General features: G+C 41.8%; 1 protein-coding gene across 1 annotated transcript in view; it reads right to left on the bottom strand.

The window, feature by feature from the left end:
* The window catches only part of sptlc3 (serine palmitoyltransferase, long chain base subunit 3), a 136,056-nt gene that overhangs the window by 71,927 nt on the left and 41,218 nt on the right, over positions 1–22,911 (bottom strand). Inside the window, exons 3-4 of the mRNA XM_028820904.2 lie at positions 15,931–16,085; positions 7,702–7,850 (exon numbers count right to left, since the gene is read on the bottom strand). Of these exons, the coding sequence (XP_028676737.1) occupies positions 7,702–7,850; positions 15,931–16,085 (304 nt within the window). The remainder of the gene's footprint in view (positions 1–7,701; positions 7,851–15,930; positions 16,086–22,911) is intronic.

The following is a 22,911-nucleotide window of genomic DNA, read 5'->3' as shown; positions in this document are numbered from 1 at the left end:
TAGATTATACTTTATCTATCTATCTATCTATCTATTTGTACCCAAGAGGAAATTAAAATTAACAGTTGCAAAATAAATAAATAAATGAATAAAAACAATTAATCACCCAACAACACACATACAACCTTCTGGTTTGAATAACAACAAGCGGCTGCTGTCAATAAGGGATTGTAGGTGGCAGCAAGATGAGGACAGATTGTGCCACAGTTTTATATTTAAAGTCATTAATATTTGGACAGAGCAGATCCAGCTTGTAGTCTCCACATCTTGAACCTGCCTAAAAACGTGATTCCATGTATGAAGTAACCAGCATTCAGAATGATTCATCATTAAGATATTGGTAGGGTGGATCATTTCTGTTGCTGAGTCAGCCAGGATAATGTAATTTACTGACCTGGGCAGCGATTTGGACAAATTCAGTCCGCCTTGCCTGGATTACACATTTAATTTTAATTATACTCTTCTCCCTTTTTTCACCATTGCACATTCACAAAAATCTCCAGTATCCCTCTTGCTTTTTACACTGTCTGATGAAACCTGTCCAGCATTAAAACAGAATTTGTAATAAGAGGTGTTAGTCAGTTCTCCTCAGTACTCAAAATGTCACAATACCTGAACTTATGTAACCCACTGTGAGCAGTTCAAAGCATGAAAGTAATCAGACCTTTCTCATTATATGAAGTCAGGCCAGGTCTGAGTCCTTTCCTTGTTACTTTTATGCTCACTCCAGATGTCCACCTCTTCCATCTCCAGATGAGCTTGTAACTTTTATCCTCGCTCCAGATATTTGCCTTTTTCATTTACGGACGAGCAACTCTTCCGATATGGCCTAATGAAGCTCATTAGATGATTGCAGTGCTACCAGGTGAATATGAGAAAGCCTAATATATCCCACTTTACATTCTTTATAGTCTCTAATATTCTCGGATGTTATAGATGTGGAAAGCCATCAGATCTTTTATGCTCACTATATATGACATTTCTCCAGTTTGCAGCTTCTCTGAGAGCCAGTTGAGGTGGGCCAGTGCACAGGTCTGCATTGACAGCAGCATCTGTTCAGTTTAGTTTAAACATTCTTCAAAAATGTATGGTAACAAGCCACAGGTCAAATCTTAACATTACTAATTGTTAACATTAATTGTAATTCTAAATAAAAAAAGGGAAAGAGTGCTTCAGTATAGGAGGCCGCATGGTCATGACGCCCTGAACTAAGGTGTGAAAGTAAAATGAAGTAAAATTTGACATGCTGCAAATTTTCCACAAGAAGACACACAAACACACCATTGGTCACATTACTGTATTTTCTCCACTCAATCAGCTTCAAGCATTCGTGACTATCACCTGGCCAAGCACTTGCAAATGATTAACTTGTTTTTCTTTGGGAAAAACTACAGAAACCAAAGGCGTACAAAAAATGAAGCTGGCTATAAAAAGGCAATGACGGGGTTGGAGCTAAGATGCAGGGACTTGGTGAAGAAGAACAGCCTAAACAAACAAGATACTGGCATGTGTGTGCCAGTCGCTGACTGTTTGCTGTTGCCTAATGACTGGGAAACTGATCCTCTACCACAGGGTGTGGTGTAGCGGTTGGCTTCCATGCCAGCCATGTGGCTGATTACCATTTGGTTAATTCCAGTCTTTCTTGTAAAGGTACATGTTACCGACCAAATTCTTTATGGAGGCACCTCAGCTTGGCTTCAGTTCATTCAACTTGTACCATAACATTAACTGTTAAAAGCACGTGTAAGGCAATGCATACTCTGAAAGACACTATATCAAATAAAGCCTGGCTGCTTTCTTACTGCTTTGAGCTGCCACTCAGACTGTATTAAAAGGCACTTTGTAGTAGCACTCTGTGATTTATCATGCTGTGTAAAGGGCATCATATATAGACTTATGATTGCTCTTATAAAGATTGCCTGGCAGTTAAACCTGCTTTACAGCGTGGGATTTCTGCAAATTTACAAAGAGGGGATGTTTGTGGATCAAAGCCCTATTATTTTTGCAGAATTCTGGGTTAACAGTATCACAAGGTGCAAGCCTTACTGGACAGGATAGTCAGGAGTAGAACTTACCTCAAAACTTGAGCCATCCTCTCTTTATTGTTGTCTATATTTTGCTTTATTGGTCCTAGCATACAAAAGACTTTACATGTTACTGCACTCATCACTCACGGACAATCAAAGTGGGCTCCAGCCTCTCACTATTAGACTATTTGGAGTGCACATATCAGCTGGTAGTGCTTTTGGTGTCACCTAGAGGGATGGCGGAGACTTTTTATCCCTTGAGTGGTTAGATCAGGGGTGTCCAAACTTTTTTCAGTGGGGGCCACATACAGGGAAATATAACGAAGGGCTGGGCCACCCACTAGAGGTGAGGTATATTTAGGGATGGGAATTGATAAGATTTTCACGATTCCGATTCCATTTTCGATTCTGTTTAACAATTCGATTCTTTATCGATTCTCCTATCGATTCTTATTTTTAAAAAAGGAGAACACACAGGTCGATTAACTTAGAACTTTGTTTTATATCTTATCTTTGAACAAGATAGAAATTTAGGAGTAGCATGACCTTACAAACCCAACAGTGAGATCTTAAGAGATCCACAGCCTACGGCTCCTCGATGGGGTGCCACGGGGTCCCCAGAAAAAAATTTGTAAATGTAAAATAATAATAAAATAAATATTCTTCTGTAGCAATAACAAAGTATAACATAAATTATTCTGTGGCAATTACACAAGAATGTCCAGTAACATTTACACTCTCCTTTTTAAAAGTATATATGAGCTAAGCACTCAAAAATAAAACTACATCAGCCAGCAACAAATACAATCAACTCAAGTCCAATGGAACTGTGCATTGTGCAATTCTGCAACCATCAACTATTTTGACAGCTACATCCATGTTGGCCGCAATATCAACAGTGGCTGCCACAACCTTGTCTTTGATACCATACTCCTCCAAGATCTCATCAATCTCCTCTGCTACAGCTGTCCCTGTCTGTGCCTGGTACACTTGTTTGGTTTTGAGGACTTTTTCTTGAGCCTGGCCATTCCTGACATAATGCAGCGTTACTGTGAGGTAATGATCTTGACTAAAACTTGTCCATCCATCTGCAGTGACGGCTGCCTTCAACACATGTTTCAGCTCAGAAATCAGATTTGCCTTTTTCGACCGCATACCAAACATGGATCAAGTGGTTGGTTAAACTGTCTCTGTTTGGGGCTTTGTACTTAGGGTTCAGAGTCTTTGTCATTTCTCTAAAAGATATATAAATGGAAACAGATGAAACATCTGGTAAGAGGAGAACATGCAACTTTGACATTCCCTGACTTAGCCTACAATTAAACACATTCACTTACCGAAAATCGGGGGCATCTACTGTGGCAAATGGGTGCAAGCCTTTTACCACAAACTTAGTCACTGCTCGGTGACATTCGTCTATCCTGGCCTGTGTCATTTTACTTTCCCCCGCCTCTGTGAAAGGAGAAGCTACCGGTAGACTGCAGCGAGAACTGCCAGCATCTGAGACAGCCAGACTCTGTCTGTCTCTCTCGTCATGGTCATCTAAATGCAATGCACAGTAATAGCAGGTTTTGCAATAAGGCAAATCGCGCTAACATAATATACAATGTTAGTTGATTAGTTACCTGCCGTATTAACGGGAGAGGACGTGCAAACGTTACCGCTACTGCTGGGTTGAGATTCATTAGTCCGGAGCGGATCAAAAATACGACATTCATTTAAGGTTATCGCGTGTTTTGTGAGCAAATGCTTTTGCATATTCGTAGTGTTTCCTCCCTTTGATGAAATATCTACTTTGCAAGTATTGCAAGTTGCCCTGTTGTCATCCTTTCTCGTAAAGTATAACCAAACTTTTGACCGTTTGTGCCGCTTAGGCGCCATGTTTCCTGCTGGGTAAATGACGCTACGCAACGTGGTGACGTCATTCGAGGCGACTGGAATCGATAGGGGAATCGTTTGCAAAAATGGCAAACAATTCCAAGGAATTGAAACAGTGGGAACCGGTTCTCAACAAGAACCGGTTTTCGATTCCCATCCCTAGGTATATTGCCTCACCTCCTGTGTATTAGGCTAGCAAAATCAATCAAATATAGGTAAATGATGCTTCATAATTGAATATGCTTGAAGAAAAAAACGCATTACAGCTCTCCATTAACGAGTTTTCATTTCTTGTATTACAAAGTGCTCTCATCACATGCAATCGAGTAAAAATCAAAAGCACAAGCTTTATCTGACACCTGATGTTTTAAGTTAGCTAGCTAGCTGACAAATCTTCAATTCGCTGCACAACTGCGTTCCTGGACAAGCGAATGTTGTTGAATTCCTGCATTTTCTCCAGGCACATTATTCCCGAGACTTTAGTGAGGCACAGTTTTATGAAGTTACCATCTTGAGAAAGGTTTCCCGTGACAGGCAGTGAGTTGTGCTACCTCATAATTGGCTAATGTTGTATTTTCTTGTGTTTTGTTAGCATGGGGGGAGTGGTGACTCTAAGGCTAGGGATCTGCAAGGTTCGAATCCTGTAAACGCCAAAATCGACTCTACTTAGTTGGGCCCCTGAGCAAGGCCTTTAACCTGCAATTGCTCTGTCCTGAGTATGACGTTAATCTGCATCCATCCCTTCATGTAGGCCCTCCAACCTACTGGGAAAAACTTGGGGGTTGGTGGCAGAATTGGCACTCCAGCCACCATAAAAAAACTCTCACTGTTCCATTCCAACTGAACCAGCGTGGTGCTGAGGTGTCACCTGTCGCATGGCTGTACTTGGGTCCTGATCTGGATCTTGAGTTGGTTTGTCGTGTGGTAGGCGCGGCAATACGCTGTATCAGCACCTGCTCCTAACCTTGTTAGCGTGGAAAAAATACTGTTTTAGAGCTAGCACACTAGCTGCCATTTGCTCAACTTTCCGTTCTCGCTCGGCACCAGTGTGTAGGACGTGTAGGTCTGATGCTTGGTTTTGTAGTGTCGACGCACATTATACTCTTTCATCACTGGAATAGGTTCATTGCAAATCAAATGGACACACTTGCCCTTGACTTCTAGGAATTTTCCCCACTGTGTCTGAAATTTTCTGCATTCACTTGCTATTGTGCGTTTCTTTGGTTCTGCCATTTTTGGTCACCTGTAGCAAAATTGTTCTTTGGTTGCGCTTGTTTGTGAAGACGCTTCCTTGATCAAGACAGTAGCTCCGCCTTGTGTTAAACCTAAGAAGTACAAGTTTTGTGTGTGGGCCATATTTCATTGTATTTTTAGAATTTGCTGCGGGCCAATTAAAAATGGACCACGGGCTGTAGTTTGGACACCCCTGGGTTAGATACTCCGACTACAGATGTATAGCAGTGTTTCCCAAACTCAGTCCTGGGGACCCTCTGTGGCTGCAGGTTTTTGTTCCAACCAAATTCCTAATCAGTGACAATACCTGATAGCACTGATCTCATTTAATTAGCTGGTATTTTTTATCTCTTATTCTACATTCAGAAAAGCACAGAAGCACGATTTTTACATTTATAAGACATTTAGAAATATTTCTGGTTTAGCTATAGATTTAAATGCGTAACTCTCTTTGCTGATTTCATTATATTTTGTCCTTTCTCCGTGCAGTTTTTCCCCTTTGCTGTATCTTATTAATGACAATTAAAAATGAGCAGAGCAGACACGCTGGCAAACAACACTACTACTACTTTAGCATCAGACCCACTAATTAGTAAATAATGGATTAATTAAACAATTAGAACACCAGGAAAAATAGAATGAAAATCAAGAGGAAAATATTGTTAAAAAGAAAAAAAATACATTACAGTAATCCCTCACTTATCGCGGGAGATAGGTTCCAAGGCCGACCGCGATAACTGAATTTCCGCGAAGTAGGGACACCATATTTATTTTATTATTTAACGTGTATTTGGACGTTTTTAAACCCTCCCTGTATTATTTACAACCCACCCTTTACTCTATTAATAACAGGGACAACTGCTAAGCAATACGAAATTGGTAGATAAGTTTACACTTACTGTATAGCGAAGTACACGTAGCTATATATGACGTGATGAATATGCTGCGCAGTAAAAATGATGACGATTGAAGGTGATAATCCCCTGAATGCAGTAGCAAGAGCACGTTAATGTTGAATGAGTGAGATGAGACTTCCTGGTTAATGCAGCACTCCGTCGCTGAGCCAATCAGCAGCACACAGGAACTTAACTGCGTGCTCTGATTGGGTAGCTTCTCAGCCATCTGCCAATAGCATCTCTTGTATGAAATCAACTGGGCAAACCAACTGAGGAAGCAAATACCAGAAGTAAAAAGACTCATTGTCTGCAGAAACCCGGGAAGCAGCGAAAAATCTGCGTTATATATTTAGATATGCTTACATATAAAATCCGCGAAGTCGTGAATCTGCGAAAAGTGAACTGCGAAGTAGCGAGGGATTACTGTATTCATTTCTAGATTGTTCCCAAAACACAGAACTTGGGAAATAACAACAGTTCACTTAATTAGCCCAGGAGTTCAATTAAAAACAGAAGCTGGTCAGAACAAAAACCTGCAGCCACAGGGGGTCCCCAGGACCGAGGTTGGGAAACACTGATCTATAGGGTAATTATTGTCATGTGCAACTATTACTGAGTTTATTTTGGCTCATTTTACTTGAAACAATTAACAACAAATCAAACACCAAAAAAATAAAGTAGGACTGCGAATTTCCCACCGATGGACACATAGGTTCACAGGTTTACAGGATCAACATTGTCACTTTTGCAGAGTAGAGTCAAATTCTTACTTGTGTGTGCTACTCAACATACAACACGTTGCCACTCCCTGCCGCCACAACTACCTTACCACAACACTTCTGCTGCCTTCCTTATCTCAAGACTTGTTGTATGGCACAGTTTGGCACCTCTCTATCCTTACCTCAGTCGAGAAACACACTTCAGTATTAGCAAAGCCACTGTAATACAGTCGTTCATATGTGGAGCTGACTATTATGGGAGTGTTCGGTGGAGTGTCAACATTTGCAATAAGCCTCCGAATCTCAAAGCCAGCTTTAGTACACTAGTCCCCAAGAAGAGACATCATCAATTTAAAGACATGGAGAATGTCCTCTGAAGACGCCTTCAAAGGCTCAGAAGACACTGATAAAGGGACATACTATAGAATAATAAGCCTATGTGAGGACTGGCACTCTTATACTTTATTTGGCCTTGACATAAAGTATAGCAGCCTTAATCAGCCTGTATTTAATGCTAGCTACGGTAGCTGGTGAAGATAGGTAATAGAACAAATTAAAAATATTTGCTGTCTCTTGCAATCCATGTATCGTTCCTCTGCATTTGCGTGTGCGAACGTCTCTTCACCACACTCCTTCTATCAAGCGTGTTCTCAAACTGTGCCATTATTTTCAAGGCACCATTCTCACCTCCTGTTCAGTTTTATAACCGCCGTCTTTGAAGGCGACTCTCTCAGCATACGCCTCACCAAAACCAAACTGACCAATCACACTAAAGCCAAACTGACCAATCAGATTGCTCGAGGAGGACTGCCCTGATGGACTCCATTCCCCAAGTGCTTGTTGGACAGGTTTTGGACACTGGTAGACTAAGTGACTTGTGAGGAAGCCACATTTGTGAGAACTGGTTACACATCCAGTTCTTCCACCCATAAACTTCACTTTACTTACCCATTTCCTGACGGGTGCTACACACACCGCTGCCATACTTTTCATTGGACTCTTCGACAGTCTTCAGAAATGTGGGGTCATTTTCTGCAAAGCCAAGGTAGTTGTATGATCCCATGTTTATGACACCATCAATTACTTTCCCAGTGTGTCTGGAAAAACACATAAATAACAAGATAGTGTTGTCAATCAAACTGAACTTTATATAGTGCCATAACAAAGCACTACCGAAATCAAAAAAGAAAATAATATAAAGAACATGAGATACTGTGGTGCCTAGAATGAGTCACTATCACAATTCAATGAGAACTGTCATCACCATTAATGTGCAGTAAAGTGCAGTGGAAAAAAGACAACAAATGGCCAGCCAGTGCCACGTGCTGCCACGTGCAGCAGATGGACCTCAAGTGTTCTCAGGCTGCTCTTTGCAACATTCAGCTCAATAATATTTACACATTGCCATCATATAGGATTGTAAGGTCATTATTGTCATGTAAAGTATACAAAGCTCACTGACACTCTTCATCTTAAGATGCCACACATCACCACTATTCGGCACCATGATTCTAGTGAATTTCAGTGGAAGACTTCATTTACATACAGTGCCCTCTATAATATTTGGAACAGACATATTTTTCCTTGATTTACCCCTCTGCTACACAATTTAAAATTACAAATCAATCAGTTCCGACGCTATTGATGTGCACATTGCAGGCTTTCATTTAAGGGTCTTTGCATACATTTCGGTCACACCGCGTAGAAATTAAAACACTTTTTCTACATGGTCCCCCCATTTCAGGGCACCATAATGTTTGGGACAATTGACGTCACAGGTGTGTGTGATTCCTCAGGTGGGTTTCATTGTTTCATAAGATAACTCAGCTTGCTTCTACCCTTTGGAGGACAAGAGCTGTGACAAAGAAAGTCAAAGAAGCCATTATGAGGCTGAAAAACAAGTACAGAACAATTTGAAACATTGGTAGCACTTTAGGGTTACAGTGGAACCTCGGTTCACGACCATAATTCGTTCCAAAACTCTGGTCATAAACCGATTTGGTCGTGAACCGAAGCAATTTCCCCCATAGGATTGTATGTAAATACAATTAATCCGTTCCAGACCATACGAAATGTATGTAAATATATATTTTTTTAAAGTTTTTAAGCACAAATATAGTTAATTAAACCATGGAATGCACAGTGTAATAGTAAACGAAATGTAAAAACATTGAATAACACTGAGAAAACCTTGAACAACAGAGAAAACTAACATTGCAAGAGTTCGCGCTATACTGTAGCCTTATGACCCGATTGTTGTAGACACTTTTTTTTTTTTGAGTTTTAAGCACAGGGAAAAAAATGAACATTTGAACAAATCCAAACTTTATTTAAAAGCCAACCATTAAGCAACCAAGAAAGTAACATTGCAGAAGTTCATGCTAATAGCATTACAACCCGATCACTGTGTAAACTTTTTTTTTAATGAGTTTTAAGCACAGGGAAAAAAATAAACATTTGAAAAAAGAAAAGTAACATTGCAACAATTCACGCTACGAACCGAAAAATGAACATTTGAAAAATCTGTAATACACAAACTAACCATAAACCACCAAGAAAACTAACCTTGCATGAGTCGAGTTCTGGCATGAAGTGAGGAGGAACTGGGTGGAGAACAATCCGGTCTCATCGCAGTTGAAGACTTGTTGCGGGATGTAGCCTTCGTCCTCCACTAATTTTGTGAAATTTTTCACAAATTCTTTCGCAGCTTCAGCGTCGGAACTAGCAGCCTCTCCATGCCTTACCACACTATGAATGCCACTTCTGTTGCGAAACGTTTCAAACCATCCTCTACTGGCTTTAAATTCCTCACTTTCGCCACTCGTAGAAGGATAGTTTTGCAGCAAATCGCCATGAATCTTCCTGGCTTTCTCGCATAACATCGCCTCGCTTACGCTATTTCCTGCAAGTTGCTTCTCGTTCAGCCACACCAGCAACAGTTTTTCTACCTCTTCCAGCACTTGAGGCCTCTGCCTGGTTAACGCTGTAACTCCTTTTGCAACATCAGCTGCTTTAATAGATTCTTTCTGCTTTAGAATAGTCGAAATCATAGATTTTGACTTCTTGTACTCGGCAGCAAGATCAGTAACACGAACGCCTCGCTCATACTTTTCAATAATTTCTTTCTTTACTTCGATTTCAATTTTCTGCAAAACTTTCTTCTCACCAGTCTTTACTTGCTTAGAAGCCATGGTTAACTGCAAAAGCACACGAAATACTGTAGAGCACAAAGAGTTCACAGGTAAAGCACGCACGTCTGACTGAGAACAATGAACCGGGAGAGGCTGAACACGTGCTTAAATACAGTAATCAGCACGTACGAACTGGAAGGGAAATGAAATAGAGCACAAAGAGTTCAAAGCAAAAGCACGCACACACGTGCAAGCACGCATGTCTGACCGAGAACAATGCAACACGTGTGGAAATCATCAGCGCGCACAAACCGAAAGGGAACCTGGCTTGTTCGTATACTGAGTGTGTGGTCGTGAACCGAGGCAAAAGTTTGGCGAACTTTTTGGTCGTAAACCGATTTGTACGTGTACCGAGACGTTCGTGAACCGAGGTTCCACTGTACCTAAATCAACTTTATGGCATATTATTAAAAAGAAAGAACACACTGGTGAGCTCAGTAATCACAAAGGGACTGGTAGGGCAAGGAAGACCTCCACTATTAATGACAGGAGAATCCTCAACTATGGTAAAGAAAAAGCCCTAAACGCCTGTCTGACAGATCATACACAATCTTCAAGAGGGGGAGATGTGGATGTGTCAGAGACGAATATCTGCAGAAGACGTCACAAACAGAAATACAGAGGCCCCAGTGCAAGAAGCAGACCACTAGTTAGCCACAACAACAGGAAGGCCAGATTACAGTTTGTGAAAAAGGAATTCAAAGGGCTTGCAGAATTCTGGAAAAAGGTCTTGTGGACAAATGAGACAAAGATGAACGTTAATGAAAGTGTTGGCAAGAGCAAAGTAAGGAGACCAAAACGAACTGCTCGAGAGCCAAAGCAGACCACCTCATCTGTTAAACATGGTGGTGGGGATGGCATATATGGCTACCAGAGGTCCTGGCACAATTCTCTTTACTGATGATGAAAGTACTGACGTCAGTCACACGATGAATTCTAAGGTGTACTGAAACATCTGTTCTGCTCAAGTTCAGTAAACGCCTCCAAACTCACTGGACAGCACTTCATCCTACAACAAGATAATGATCCAGATATACAGCTACGGCAACAGAGGAGTTTTTCAAAGCTAAAAAAATGGAATATTGTTAAATGGCCAAGCCAATCACCTGATTTAAACCCAAATGAGCAGGCCTTCCATATGCTGAAGAGAAAACGTAAGAGGACAAGCCCCCAATACATGCAGGAGCTGAAGATGGCTGCATTAGAGGCTTGGCAGAACATCACCAGAGAAGATCCTCAGCACCTGGTGATGTCATTGCATGTGAGGGATATACGACAAAGAACTAAATATGACAGCAGCTTTAATAGACTTGTCATTGCTGTGTCCAAACATTATGGTGCCCTGAAATGGGAGGTCAGTGTAGAAAATCTGGTGTGACCAAAATGTGTGCAAAACCCCTTAAATGAAAGTCTGCAATGAGCACTTTAATTACATTTGAATTGTTTGATTTGTAACTGTATAGTAACAAATATATTTTAAAAGAGGCTGTGGAGCAGAGGGGTAAATCAAGGAAAATGTGCCTTTGTCCAAACATTACGGAGGCAGTGACCACCGGTTATGTAATGTGACATACCCAGCACCTCAGTCCAGCCAGTCTATGACTTGCCATCTCTTTGATTTTGTTTTAATTCACAGGTGTGAGCTCTATGTGTGTCAGCTTTGAGAGCCCATGAGCGCTCATCCAGATGTAAAATGGCATATAATGCAGGAATAACGAATATGGGCATTTTGGACCTGCCAAATAGAAGGCTCATCTGTCTAATTCCTTGAGTTTTAAATAACACAAAAGAATGGAAAACAAGAAAAAGAAGGTCTTGGACAGTGGCTACATGGACCTCCAATATGCCCTCACATGCACGCTTATTTATCTCAGGTTAACTTGCAGCTCTAAATTATCCCTTTATGCGTGTGAGAAGGTGAATGTGTCCTATGATGGACTGACAATCATCCACGTTTGCTTCCTGCTTCACAGCCAGTGCTGCCAGGATTGGCTCTGGCTTGCTTGCTTGCAGGCCTGTAATGGGATTAACATGCTCAAAAAAAGGAAGATAATTAAATAAATATGCAAGTTTTGTCATGTATTGTAATTACCTATTTTATGTCTGAATGACTTTCTTTTATTGATTAATAGTTTTATGGTTTCTGCAGGGCTCTTGGCCAGTCCGTTGTGTAAATAAATGACTAAAGCTCCTGCATTAATCATAAACTGGAACTTTATGGAATGGCTGCTTTTTAGAAAGAGAGAAGTTTACAAAGTACATGGAGGACTAAAATGGCACCTGGAGGGCAACAGGCAAATGGAGTTTTGCAGTGGAAAGAGCCAACGTTGAAAGAAAAGTTAATTAAGGATGAAAGTGAACAAGATCGACTTGGAAGGGTTGTTGATAAAATCACTTTTAACAAAGAGAGACTGCTTTGAACAAATTTCATACTTTGATTAACAATATTTCATAGCCTGCTTTGTCAGGGCCTCAAGAAATTCAGAAAGAAAAAAAAAAAACAAAGAGCATATGACAGTCGACAATGAAGAAGTGTGAAATGTCTCTGTTAAACAAAGAGACTAATAGACTCCCCCGTGGCTCATTAATAGGCCATTATGGCATGACATATGTGAGAGAGATGTCACAAAGAGCTTATGGACCTCCCTGTGTGCATCGAAGGAAACTACGGGCCACAAACTTCATGCTGAGGCCTGCGTGATGCAGTCCCAGTGTGTGTGTGGCCGTGTGTGTGTGTGTGCGTCAGCTCAAAAGCTAAAGGAGACAAGAGCACTTGATAATGGAAATGAGCACTCCTATCCATCTAGTGGAGCTCAGAGGCTTAGGGACTCTCCTGCTGTAAAGCAGGTAGCGCCAACACACAGAAGGCAGGCCAACCAATGCCCAGGAGTCTGCTAACACTACTTTAGTAAGACTGCGTTTGTGATACATTAGAACAAGAAAAATTCAATGAAAAATAGCATACAGTATATGAACGGTGGGATTGACTGGACAACCCAAAAATAACTACACATATTGAGACATGTAAAGCTTTAAAATCATACACAGTATATTATTGTGCTTTCACTATTAAGCACTTCGCCTGCCAGCATAGCACTGAGTGCTTTTATATATACATATATATATATATATATATATACATATATATATAAAATATATAATATATATATTTACACATATATATATTGTGATAAGGCGCTATATAGGTGCCCGACCTGACAGACTGACAACGGAGGCACGTGTACAAACCAAAGAAAAAGATTTCATTTTTTTTCTTTACCCGTGGGGCACATCTTCCCCGTGTCCCACAGGCACTACACAGTCCCATCACCACAAGCACACAAAAACAGAAACACAAATAAAGTTTCTTCATCCACTCCTCCCAGGCAGCTTTGTCCTCCTCCTCCTCCTCCCAACTCTGGCACCTAGAGTAGTGGCTGAAGGCTCCTCTTATAGCACCGCCAGAAGTGCTCCAGGTGCTCATTGACCTACTTCAGGCTGCATTTCTGGGTGTGGCTGCTTCACAACCCACACAGGCTCAGTAAGCTGTGCAGCTCCCCCTGGTGGTGGCCACGGAGCCCAACAGGACTGAGCTCCAGTATTCCATGATTGTGGCCCCAATGCAACCCAGGGGGAGCGTAGTGTGCAGCCCATGTCTGCTCCCCCGGATTCAGTGCCAAAGGAGCGTCCTGGCCAGGCATGGGTTCCGGCCGTCCGCCACAATATATATATATATATATATTCACGGTATTCGTAGTCTGTGTCACAGTCTGATTGTATGGGTGGTTACCTACCAGGTAACGCTTGTGGTTGGCCAGCAATCTGCTAACATCCACCACGGTGCCCTCAGTTTGTGAGGAGCAGATCATAGAATGGTTGAAAAATAGTTTACTGTCAAATATATATATATATATATATATATATATATATATATATATACACACACACACGCACGCACGCACGCACGCACGCACGCACACACACACACACACACACAGACACACACACACAGACACACACACACACACGCACGCACACACACACACACTGTATGGACAAAAGTATTGGGACACACCTTTTAATTATTGAATTCAGGTGCTCCCACCAGACCCATTGACACAGGTGTATAAAATCAAGCACCTACCCATGCGGTCTCCATTTACAAACATTTATGAAACAAAATGGGTTGTTCTTAAGAGCTTAGTGACTTCAAGCATGGTACTGTGATAGGATGTCACCGTTGCAATAAGACGGTTCATGAAATTTCATCCCTACTGTATATTCCACAGTCAACTGTAAACTGGAAAGTGGAAGCGTTTACGAACAACAGCAACTCAACCATGAAGCAGAAGACCACATAAAGTCACAGAGCAGGGTCAACGACTGCTAAGATGCATGGTGGGTAAAAGTCACCATAGCGGATTCCATAGCTGAAGAGTTTCAAACTTCTACTGGCATTAATGTAAGCACAAAAACTGTGTGGCAGGAGCTTCATGGCAAGTGGCTGCATGCAAGCCAAGCATTGGATAGAGTGGTGTAAAGCAAACTGCCACTGGACTGTAGAGCAGTAGAAACGTGTTCTGTGGAGTGACGAATCATGCTTCTCTGTTTGGCAGTTAAAGTGGTGAGTCTGGGTTGCTGGGAGAATGTTACCTGCCTGACTGTATTGTGCCAGCTGTAAAGTTTAGTGGAGGAGGGATAATGGTGTGGGGCTGTTTTTCAGGGTCTGGGCAGGGCCCCTTACTTCCAGTGAAGGGCAATCTTAGTGCTTCAGCATACCAAGACATTTTGGACAAGTTTGGAGAAGGCCCTTTTCTATTCCAGCATGCTGTGCCCTAGTGCACAAAGCAAGGTCCATAAAGACATGGTTGGATGAGTTTGGTGTGGAAGAACTTGACTGGCCCTGACCTCAACCCCATCGAACCCCTTTGGGATGAACTGGAATGAAGATTGCGAGCCAGGCCTTCTCGTCCAACATCAGTGCCTGACCTCATAAATGCTCTATAGAATGAATGGGAGCAAATTCTCGCATAAACACTCCAAAATCTTGTGGAAAGCCTTCCAAGAAGAGTGGAAACTGTTATACTTTCAAAGGGGGGGACCAGCTCTATATTAAAGTCTATGTATTTGAATGCAAAATCATTTAAGTCCCTGTTGGTGCGATGATCAGGCGTCCCAATATATTTATCCATATAGTGTATGTATATGGCAGCCAATACCAATCCTAGGTTTTTTTGCACCCTAGGCCAAGCTTATTAGTTCACTAAACAACTGTTCAGTAGCTAATCCATGCAGCTGGTTGCTTAATTTGCCTTAATGGTGGTGCCGGCCCTGATAGCAGCCCCCACAGAACTTGACAGGGCAGGCCCATGGGACCATAACTCCCATGCTGCCCTGCAGCCATCCATAATGGGGTTTGCCAGTGGCTTCTTTCAGAAGGATAACTGCTCCATGCCACACGACAAAAATTGTTCACGAATGGTTTAAGGAATATGACGAAGAGTTCAAGGTGTTGACTTGGCCTCCAAATTCTCTTGATTTCAGTTTAATTGAGCATCTGTGGGATATGCAGGTAAAGAAGTCCAATCCAGGGAAGCCCCACATCACAAGCTACAGGACCTAAGGATCTGCTGCTAATTTCTTGATGCTAGACACCACGGGACACCTTTAGAGGTCTTGTGGAATCCATGCCTTAATTACTTTTGATATAAAGCATACAAAATTTAAAATAAGTTTGAGCTATCTTAGAACTGACTGAAAGGCTTTTCGGAGAATGGCTTTTATACAAAGGGTCACCTTAAAAAGGTAGGCAATTCTTGAAGAATTAAACTCCTATAACATACACAATCATCTGCAATGGACAGGCATCTAATTCTCAGCATACTGTATATTCTTCTGTGCGAAGAAAGAAACCAAAAGTCATTTGATAACATATGAGAAATGTAGCACAGAGTTTTGGCCTTTACTTTAGGTACACCTTGAGTACCTGAAAGTCCAGTTGTAGTCATCAGAAACTCGCTCCATCAGGTCGAACTGTGGTCCAGGCAGACTGCATATGGGTCGGTTCCAGTTATCCCTTACTCGCATGTAAAGGTTCCTTGTGTAAAAGTTCTCAAAGTCCTGATAAAGTGGCACAAAATCCTACAGGAAATAAAAAAAACAAATGGGTATCCATTACTTGGGTTCTCTCTGGAGACATTCACCATTGTACTCATAGAAGAAACAACCTCTCAGCTGACACAAGCAGCTCACATGAAATCCCGTGGAGGAGAAAACATAAGTTTCTTAAATGTACCATAAAGTGTGTCTGCACTTCCTTAGACATGCTTGCAGACTTTTTTGAAGCAGCGATATACATCTTTACATATATTATATGATATACAATATATATAGAAGACACGGGTTGACTGGCATCAGAGCCAGGATGAATGGATCCTTACTCAGCTGGGAGGCCTCAATAATGTAAGGGTTGAATGTGTTTTCCTACCAGGGCCACGTGTTCCCGCAGCACATTAGGTGGCAGCAGCTCTCTGGCAGGTCTTCTGCGTGAACGCCTGCAAGGCTGCATGGGAGCTGTAGTTCCAGTGGGCAGCCCTACTGGGTATTGTGAAAGTCACCTTGGCTTGGAACAGGCAGGAGGAGCTGTCCCCAGTTTTAAGAGGTTCTGCCTGACCCAGAAGTGCTTCCTGGATGCAGTATGGTGGCACCTGAGGTACACCTGGGTCCGGTATAAAGGAGACTGCTCTGCTTCACCCGGGGGAGCTGGAGTCGGATGTGAAAAATGAACAAGTGGAGGAGACAATAAAGAGAAAAAAGAGAATTGTAGTTATGCAAATGCTACTGAGAAGCCTTTTGTAAGATATGGGAAAAAATAAACCTTTTCATTGAAACTGTGTGTACCTGTATGTGGTTGTGGTTGGGGTGCTGCAATGCCCCCTAATGGTTGCAATTAACAGCAGTTCTGCACAAAACTCTTTAAATTTAGATTGTAGAACTGACAGCCTGCCCTTATGCATGCTATTTGTTCCATCATAGACAATGACACCTTTGTCCACTCCTGCTCTGGCCAAGAGCCTATCCACCCAGGAAGGTCTCCTACCTGTGCATCCTGAAGTTAGTAAGGAAACAAACCTGCATCCTAGATCCCCTAATGACCAAGTCCCCGACTATCACTACTTCTCTGTTTCTGGGGACTGGTTTTGAGGTAAGCCGTTGGGGCTCCTTATCCCTACCTATCACCTCAGAACTACCACCCAGCTCTACAAGGTCCTGAATATGGTTGGAAAACTCAAAGTCTGGGTGTGATGCCCCCAGACAGTTGCGCACCTCTTGCCTTGTACTTGCGTCCAGCTGTAATCCACCTATTTTTACCTCACTAATCTGGAGTCTCATCCCATGCCACTTTGGGGGTGCATGCTATCTCCCTAAAGAACACATGTGCAAGATCTGTCAATTCTTTACTACAACGCAGACCTACCACATCCTCTCAAGATATTCCAAGGTGCTGGATCAACTCACATCTCCTGCACAGTTAAGATTCCTGGGAGCAGAATTTGTTGAAGCCAGCCTCCAAATAGTCTCAACATCATCCAGGACTTGCACTGTACTGGTGTCATGACCAAAATTTGTTTGGATGACAGTTTCCCCTAAGTCTGTCTGGAAGAAACTGTCTCTAAACTGCTTCCTTTTTTTCTAACCCAGTGCTACTATAAATATTATAACTGTTTCAACACCCTTCTTTTCACATGTGCTCTTTAACTTCACCTTCTTCCTAGATAGTATTCTTACTGGAGATCCCAATCATTGTGCTAGTGAGACACTTCACTCACAACTTGCCTTTGCTCCTGAATAGCTGAAAAAGTAGCAAGGAATCCTTCTACAGAGGAAAAAAAAGCTGGAAAAAGGTCTACCCAATCTTCTTGAAGCCAACTCTTTATTTTCATTAAGTTTCATGGGCTTTCCTCAAATGTCTCCAGCAGTAAGATGTTGGTGACTTTCACAGACAACAGCCAAGATGTATTGTGTCCACAATCAGTCATCAGCAACTCCAAGAAATGTTAAGCTGCTGTTTCCACAGCATCAATGTTGATGGAGTTAAGGACTTCCTCCTGCTTCCTGAAGCCAACAACTAGGTCATTGGTTTTGCTGACAGAAGAGGAGAGACTGTTGTCCTTAAAATTTGGCGATGCAAGGCAAAGCTCTGCTCTGTAAGCCAACCCATTAGTGTTGGTGATCAGGCCTATGATGATGGGATCATCAGCAAATTAAATGATGGAGTTGTATCTGGGTCTAGCCACATAGTCATAGGTGAACAAGGAAAAAAGCAAGGGGCTTGGCATGCTACCCTGTGGAGTGATTGTGTTCAGGATTGGTGTGGGGGAAGCAAAGCTACCCATTCTGGGAAACTCCGAAATCCAGTTGCAGAGGTTGGCACCAATTTTTAAAGTCTAGAAGTTTAGTGATCAGGCTCACTGGTGCAAGAGTGTTAAATGGTGGACTGCAGTCTAAACTAAGGGTGGGCAAGCATTTTCATGACAACTTGAATTGTCAATCAAAATTCATACAGTGGGCAGTGTATAAAATCTAGGTGTGACTATGAACCCAAGTAATTTAGCACAAATGTTTTTGACAAACATTAACTTTAAAAATAGTTGCTCCAAGAAAATGTTTAATTACAGACTGTTTATTAAAAGCTATTGAGAGCAATGATCAAATACCAGTAACAAAATAGTTTTAACTCTGTCACCCAAGCGTGTCTGTGGATCACCACCTGGGATCATCAGAAGTAGGTAATACCACTCCAGGGCAAGAGGGGGGCACTCGTGCTAACTTTCCCCTGTTGTTTGGATTCAGGAAGACAATGATGTTTTAAACATAGCTTCATTTGTTCACACCACATGCACTATAGAACAGGTCATCTGAAGCTAAGTATGTTGGCCTGGCCAGTAGCACTATAGAACAGGTCATCTGAAGCTAAGTATGTTGGCCTGGCCAGTACTTGGATGGCAGCCCAAACAGGAAAAGCTTGGGTTGCTGCTGGAAGAGGTGTTGGCAAGGCCAGTAGGGGGCGCTTACCCTGTGGTCTGAATGTTGATCCAATGCCCTAGTGCAGTGACAGGGACACTGTGCTGTAAAAATGGCATCGTCCTTTGGATGAGATGTAAAACCGAGGTCCTAACTCTCTATGATTATGAAAGATGCCTGTATCCTGATGTAATGGCTAAACTGCCCAAATTTGAGCATTTGTCATTTTGCCCCCCTAATCATCCCCTGTCTCTAACTGTCTGTCTCTCTCACCACCAATGGTTGGTGAGCGTACTGCTGCAAAAATGACTGCCATTGCATCATTCAGGTGGATGCTGCACATTACTGGTGGTTCAAGTGGCTCCCCACTCACTACATAAAGCGCTCCCAGTAGTGAGAAAAACACTATATATAAATGTAAAGAATTATTGTAATTTTTCCCTTCGCAGTACCAAGAAGACACTCATTAGGGGCAACTGACTCTGCCCCTTCTGGACCTCTGCTTATAAAGCTAACAGCTGTCAGAAGGAGGCATTCAGGTTAGAACAGAGTACACCCCAGAATGGAGCTCCTCTCAACGTGGCAGAACACAACCATTCACCTAGCCTGACGACTTTTTTTATTTTGCTTTTCGTTTGATCCTTGTAGTGGCGCACATAGCGACCCTTTCGTTGGATTCTTTTGGACTGAATTAAATGGGGACAACCAGCTTGGTGCACCAACATTTATTAGTGGAACTCGATCACAATGGACTGTTATTTTGCTGTGCCATTGTTCTAGTCATGAACATGAAACTGCTTGTCTCTGCGCAAACTGCCAATATTAAATAAAATGTCTGTCATCAAATCAATTAAATCATTGCAAAGATCTGTATTAGTATGTTTCTATACTTGTTTTTTTGTATTTTTGTTTTATGAAGAGCTCTGCTTGCAACTCTATGTGCTATCAAATAATGAAGTTATGCATACAGTAGGCTTACAAAGCCTTGAAAAGTAATCCTTAGTTGTGTACAGTCTGTGGAAATCAAATGAACTTTGGTAAACTTATTCTTAAGTGTATTATTGCACTGAATTTCAGTTAATTTTATGCTACTTAAATGGCATACAAATCCCAGCAGCCCCAGCAGTATTACACCATTGGACAGCTTCAGTGTGGTGCTGGGGTTATTGGGAAGAAGAATGCTAAAAGACGCTGGAAAGGACCGCGATTATCTGTGTATATTTGTTTCTACACCTCACATGCAATATTGGATTACAAATACAATCACCATGGATTACAGTTCTTTGTAGATTTATGTGATTGTCCTTTGCCTGCATGTTTTGTGTGATTTTGTCTTGGTTGGATACGTCTTCATCTGGGAAGTGCTTCCAATCACGCCCAATCTTCAAGCAACAACTGGAAACTGGTAGGACAAAACTTTACATTAAATTCAGGGGGCTGTTCACTGGGGTTTTCCATTCTTCTCACCATCTCCAGCTGCACCTGCTGTACTTGACTGTGTTTGGACTGTGTCATAAGTATTAATTGTTCATCATGTACTGCCTTGTGTTTTGAATGGCTTCATTTGTTTAGTGTTTGTTAAATAATTATCACCACTAGTGGAATTTGGGTGGAATTTTACATGCGCATTTTGCTTGTTTTTTGCTTTCTTCATTTGGTTAAGGTATTTTTTATTGATTCATTTTGAGCCGCTTTATTACGTGTCTCTATTTGTGAGTGTATGAGCCGGGTCAAGGATGGGTTTGTTCCTGGAGTCCTCAAAAAAACAATAAAATACCATTTTCAAAACAGTGAGAATCTGAGTGGCTCATCCCAACTGCTACAACTTTCAGTTGTACGACTTGTGGAACATTGTTCACATTAATGCAAATCTGTCTTGCAAATTCTGAAAGCACAATTCAAATTCACAATGCAGGATGGTAACCTGAGCTGCATATCTGACACTGATTCTTAGAATTGGGAAATGAGCAGATTTTGCCTGATGCAGATGACTCAGATTATTTTACGGTTTGGAGAACTTAGAAAAAGATAAACAAACAGTGCTGCACCAGATCTAAAAAATTAACGCACCTGGAAAAGTTTAAGCACCCTCATCTTCGGATACAACACACAAGTTGCCAGAAGATACAACTGGGATGCCGGTGACGGGTGAGGGCATTTTATTTCACAACTCACTGTTCAGATGGGTTGAAGTACACAAATAATCCAATTGGGTGATCCTCTACCAGGAAACTGATCTCATTCTAACTTCCTTCTTTCATATTTGTAAATGCTGCCCTTTATACTGATTTGTGTACCTGAAGTTCCTCTGCCAACAAAATCCATTGCTGATAAAAATCGCCACGCACATACAAGACAAAGGTAAGCCAAGTAGCTAAAAGCATACACATTTCAGCACTATAAACTGCCCCTATTCATATAGTAAAAGCTTGGTTTATGTGATTATTTTTTGGATGACACCAACCGTCTTGTTAAGAAAACCTGACGAGGGCCAGAATATTAGATTTTCCAACAAGATGCCAGGGAGCCAGTCGTACCCCTACTTTGAGACATACTTTCTCCACATGTGAGGATATGCTTCACAATGTGATCATTTAAAAGCACTTTGTACTTAATTATTTTAAGGCACTGTTCTTATAATAAAAGAAAAAAAAAAACACTTGTTCACTTATGGGTTTGTTCCCCGGGTGAATACATGGAGCAGTCCTGTGTTGTTGGGCTTGGAGTGGATGGCGTGATAAATGTTTTCATTCGAAGGACCCTCGGGTGGAGATGCATGCCTGCTACCCATCCCAGTGTTACTCTGGTGTGATTGTAGTGTTAGGGAGATACGGTGCTGTAAAGTAAATAACTAGTGTATGACGGATACCAGTTGTATACGAGACAGACGTGATATATAGTATGATGCAGGTGCAGAGGAGTGTTAGACTCAGGTCAGGTGATGGTAGACCTGGGGTAGAAGCTGGTCTTTTTACCAGCCAAGGGGTTAGTTCAGTTCAGACCAGAAGAAAGTCAATACCCAAAGAATTAAGGTGGCTGCAGGGTGATTTACAGGCAGGGGAGAAAAGACCGTGATTCTGATTTGTCAGGGAAAGCCCACTTTCCCTCCGAGCACTCTTTTTATTTAAGGGCTGATACTTTGGAGCTTGTTGAAAAAGGGTTAGGTTTTTTTCTTTGTTTTTCATCTTAATTAATCATTGCAGTGTTTGTGTGCATTTATTTGATATTTCATCTATGGAACTTTTTTTTCAATAAATATACAGTACCTTTTAATTTGTTATATCAGCTGTGTCCCACTGACTCTCTGTCCCGATACTTCATGTTCCTCTGTAAAAGGTGGTAAGAACGGGTTGTTGCAAGCCAATTGACTATAGTCTCTGCAGAAAAAACAGGCATTGTTGTGCCTTCTTGACAACAGAGTTGGTGTTGATTGCCTAGGAGAGGTCATCGGAAATATACAAGCCAAGAAACTTGTTGCTACTGACTCTGTCCACAGCAGAGCCATTGATGAAGAGTGGGGACTAGTCAGCCGGCGGTCTCCTGAAATCAGGAAGCATCTCTTTTGTCTTATCGACATTTTTACTACACCACCTCACCAGATGTTCAACCTCCTCTCTCTAGGATGTGTCATCATCATTGCTGATGAGGCCCACTATGATTGTGTCATCCGCAAACTTGATGATGACATTGTACTCAGACTTGGTGTTGTATTTGTGGGTGAGAAGCTTGAACAATAGTGGGCTCAGCACAGAGCTTTGGGGGGCTTCTGTGCTCAGCATGATTGTATGTAAAGTTCTGCTGCCATTATACACTGACTGTGGCCTCTCTATCAAAAAGTCTAGAATCCAATTGCACAGTGGATCTGTAAACATGCCCCGGTCTACATGTACAAAACACTTTTGTAATATCCCCTAACATGTTTTAGGAGAGCACTGCACTGCTT

Source organism: Erpetoichthys calabaricus, chromosome 15 (assembly GCF_900747795.2).
Source record: "Erpetoichthys calabaricus chromosome 15, fErpCal1.3, whole genome shotgun sequence".
Lineage (NCBI taxonomy): Eukaryota > Metazoa > Chordata > Cladistia > Polypteriformes > Polypteridae > Erpetoichthys > Erpetoichthys calabaricus.
This window is presented reverse-complemented; position numbering and strand designations above follow the sequence as displayed.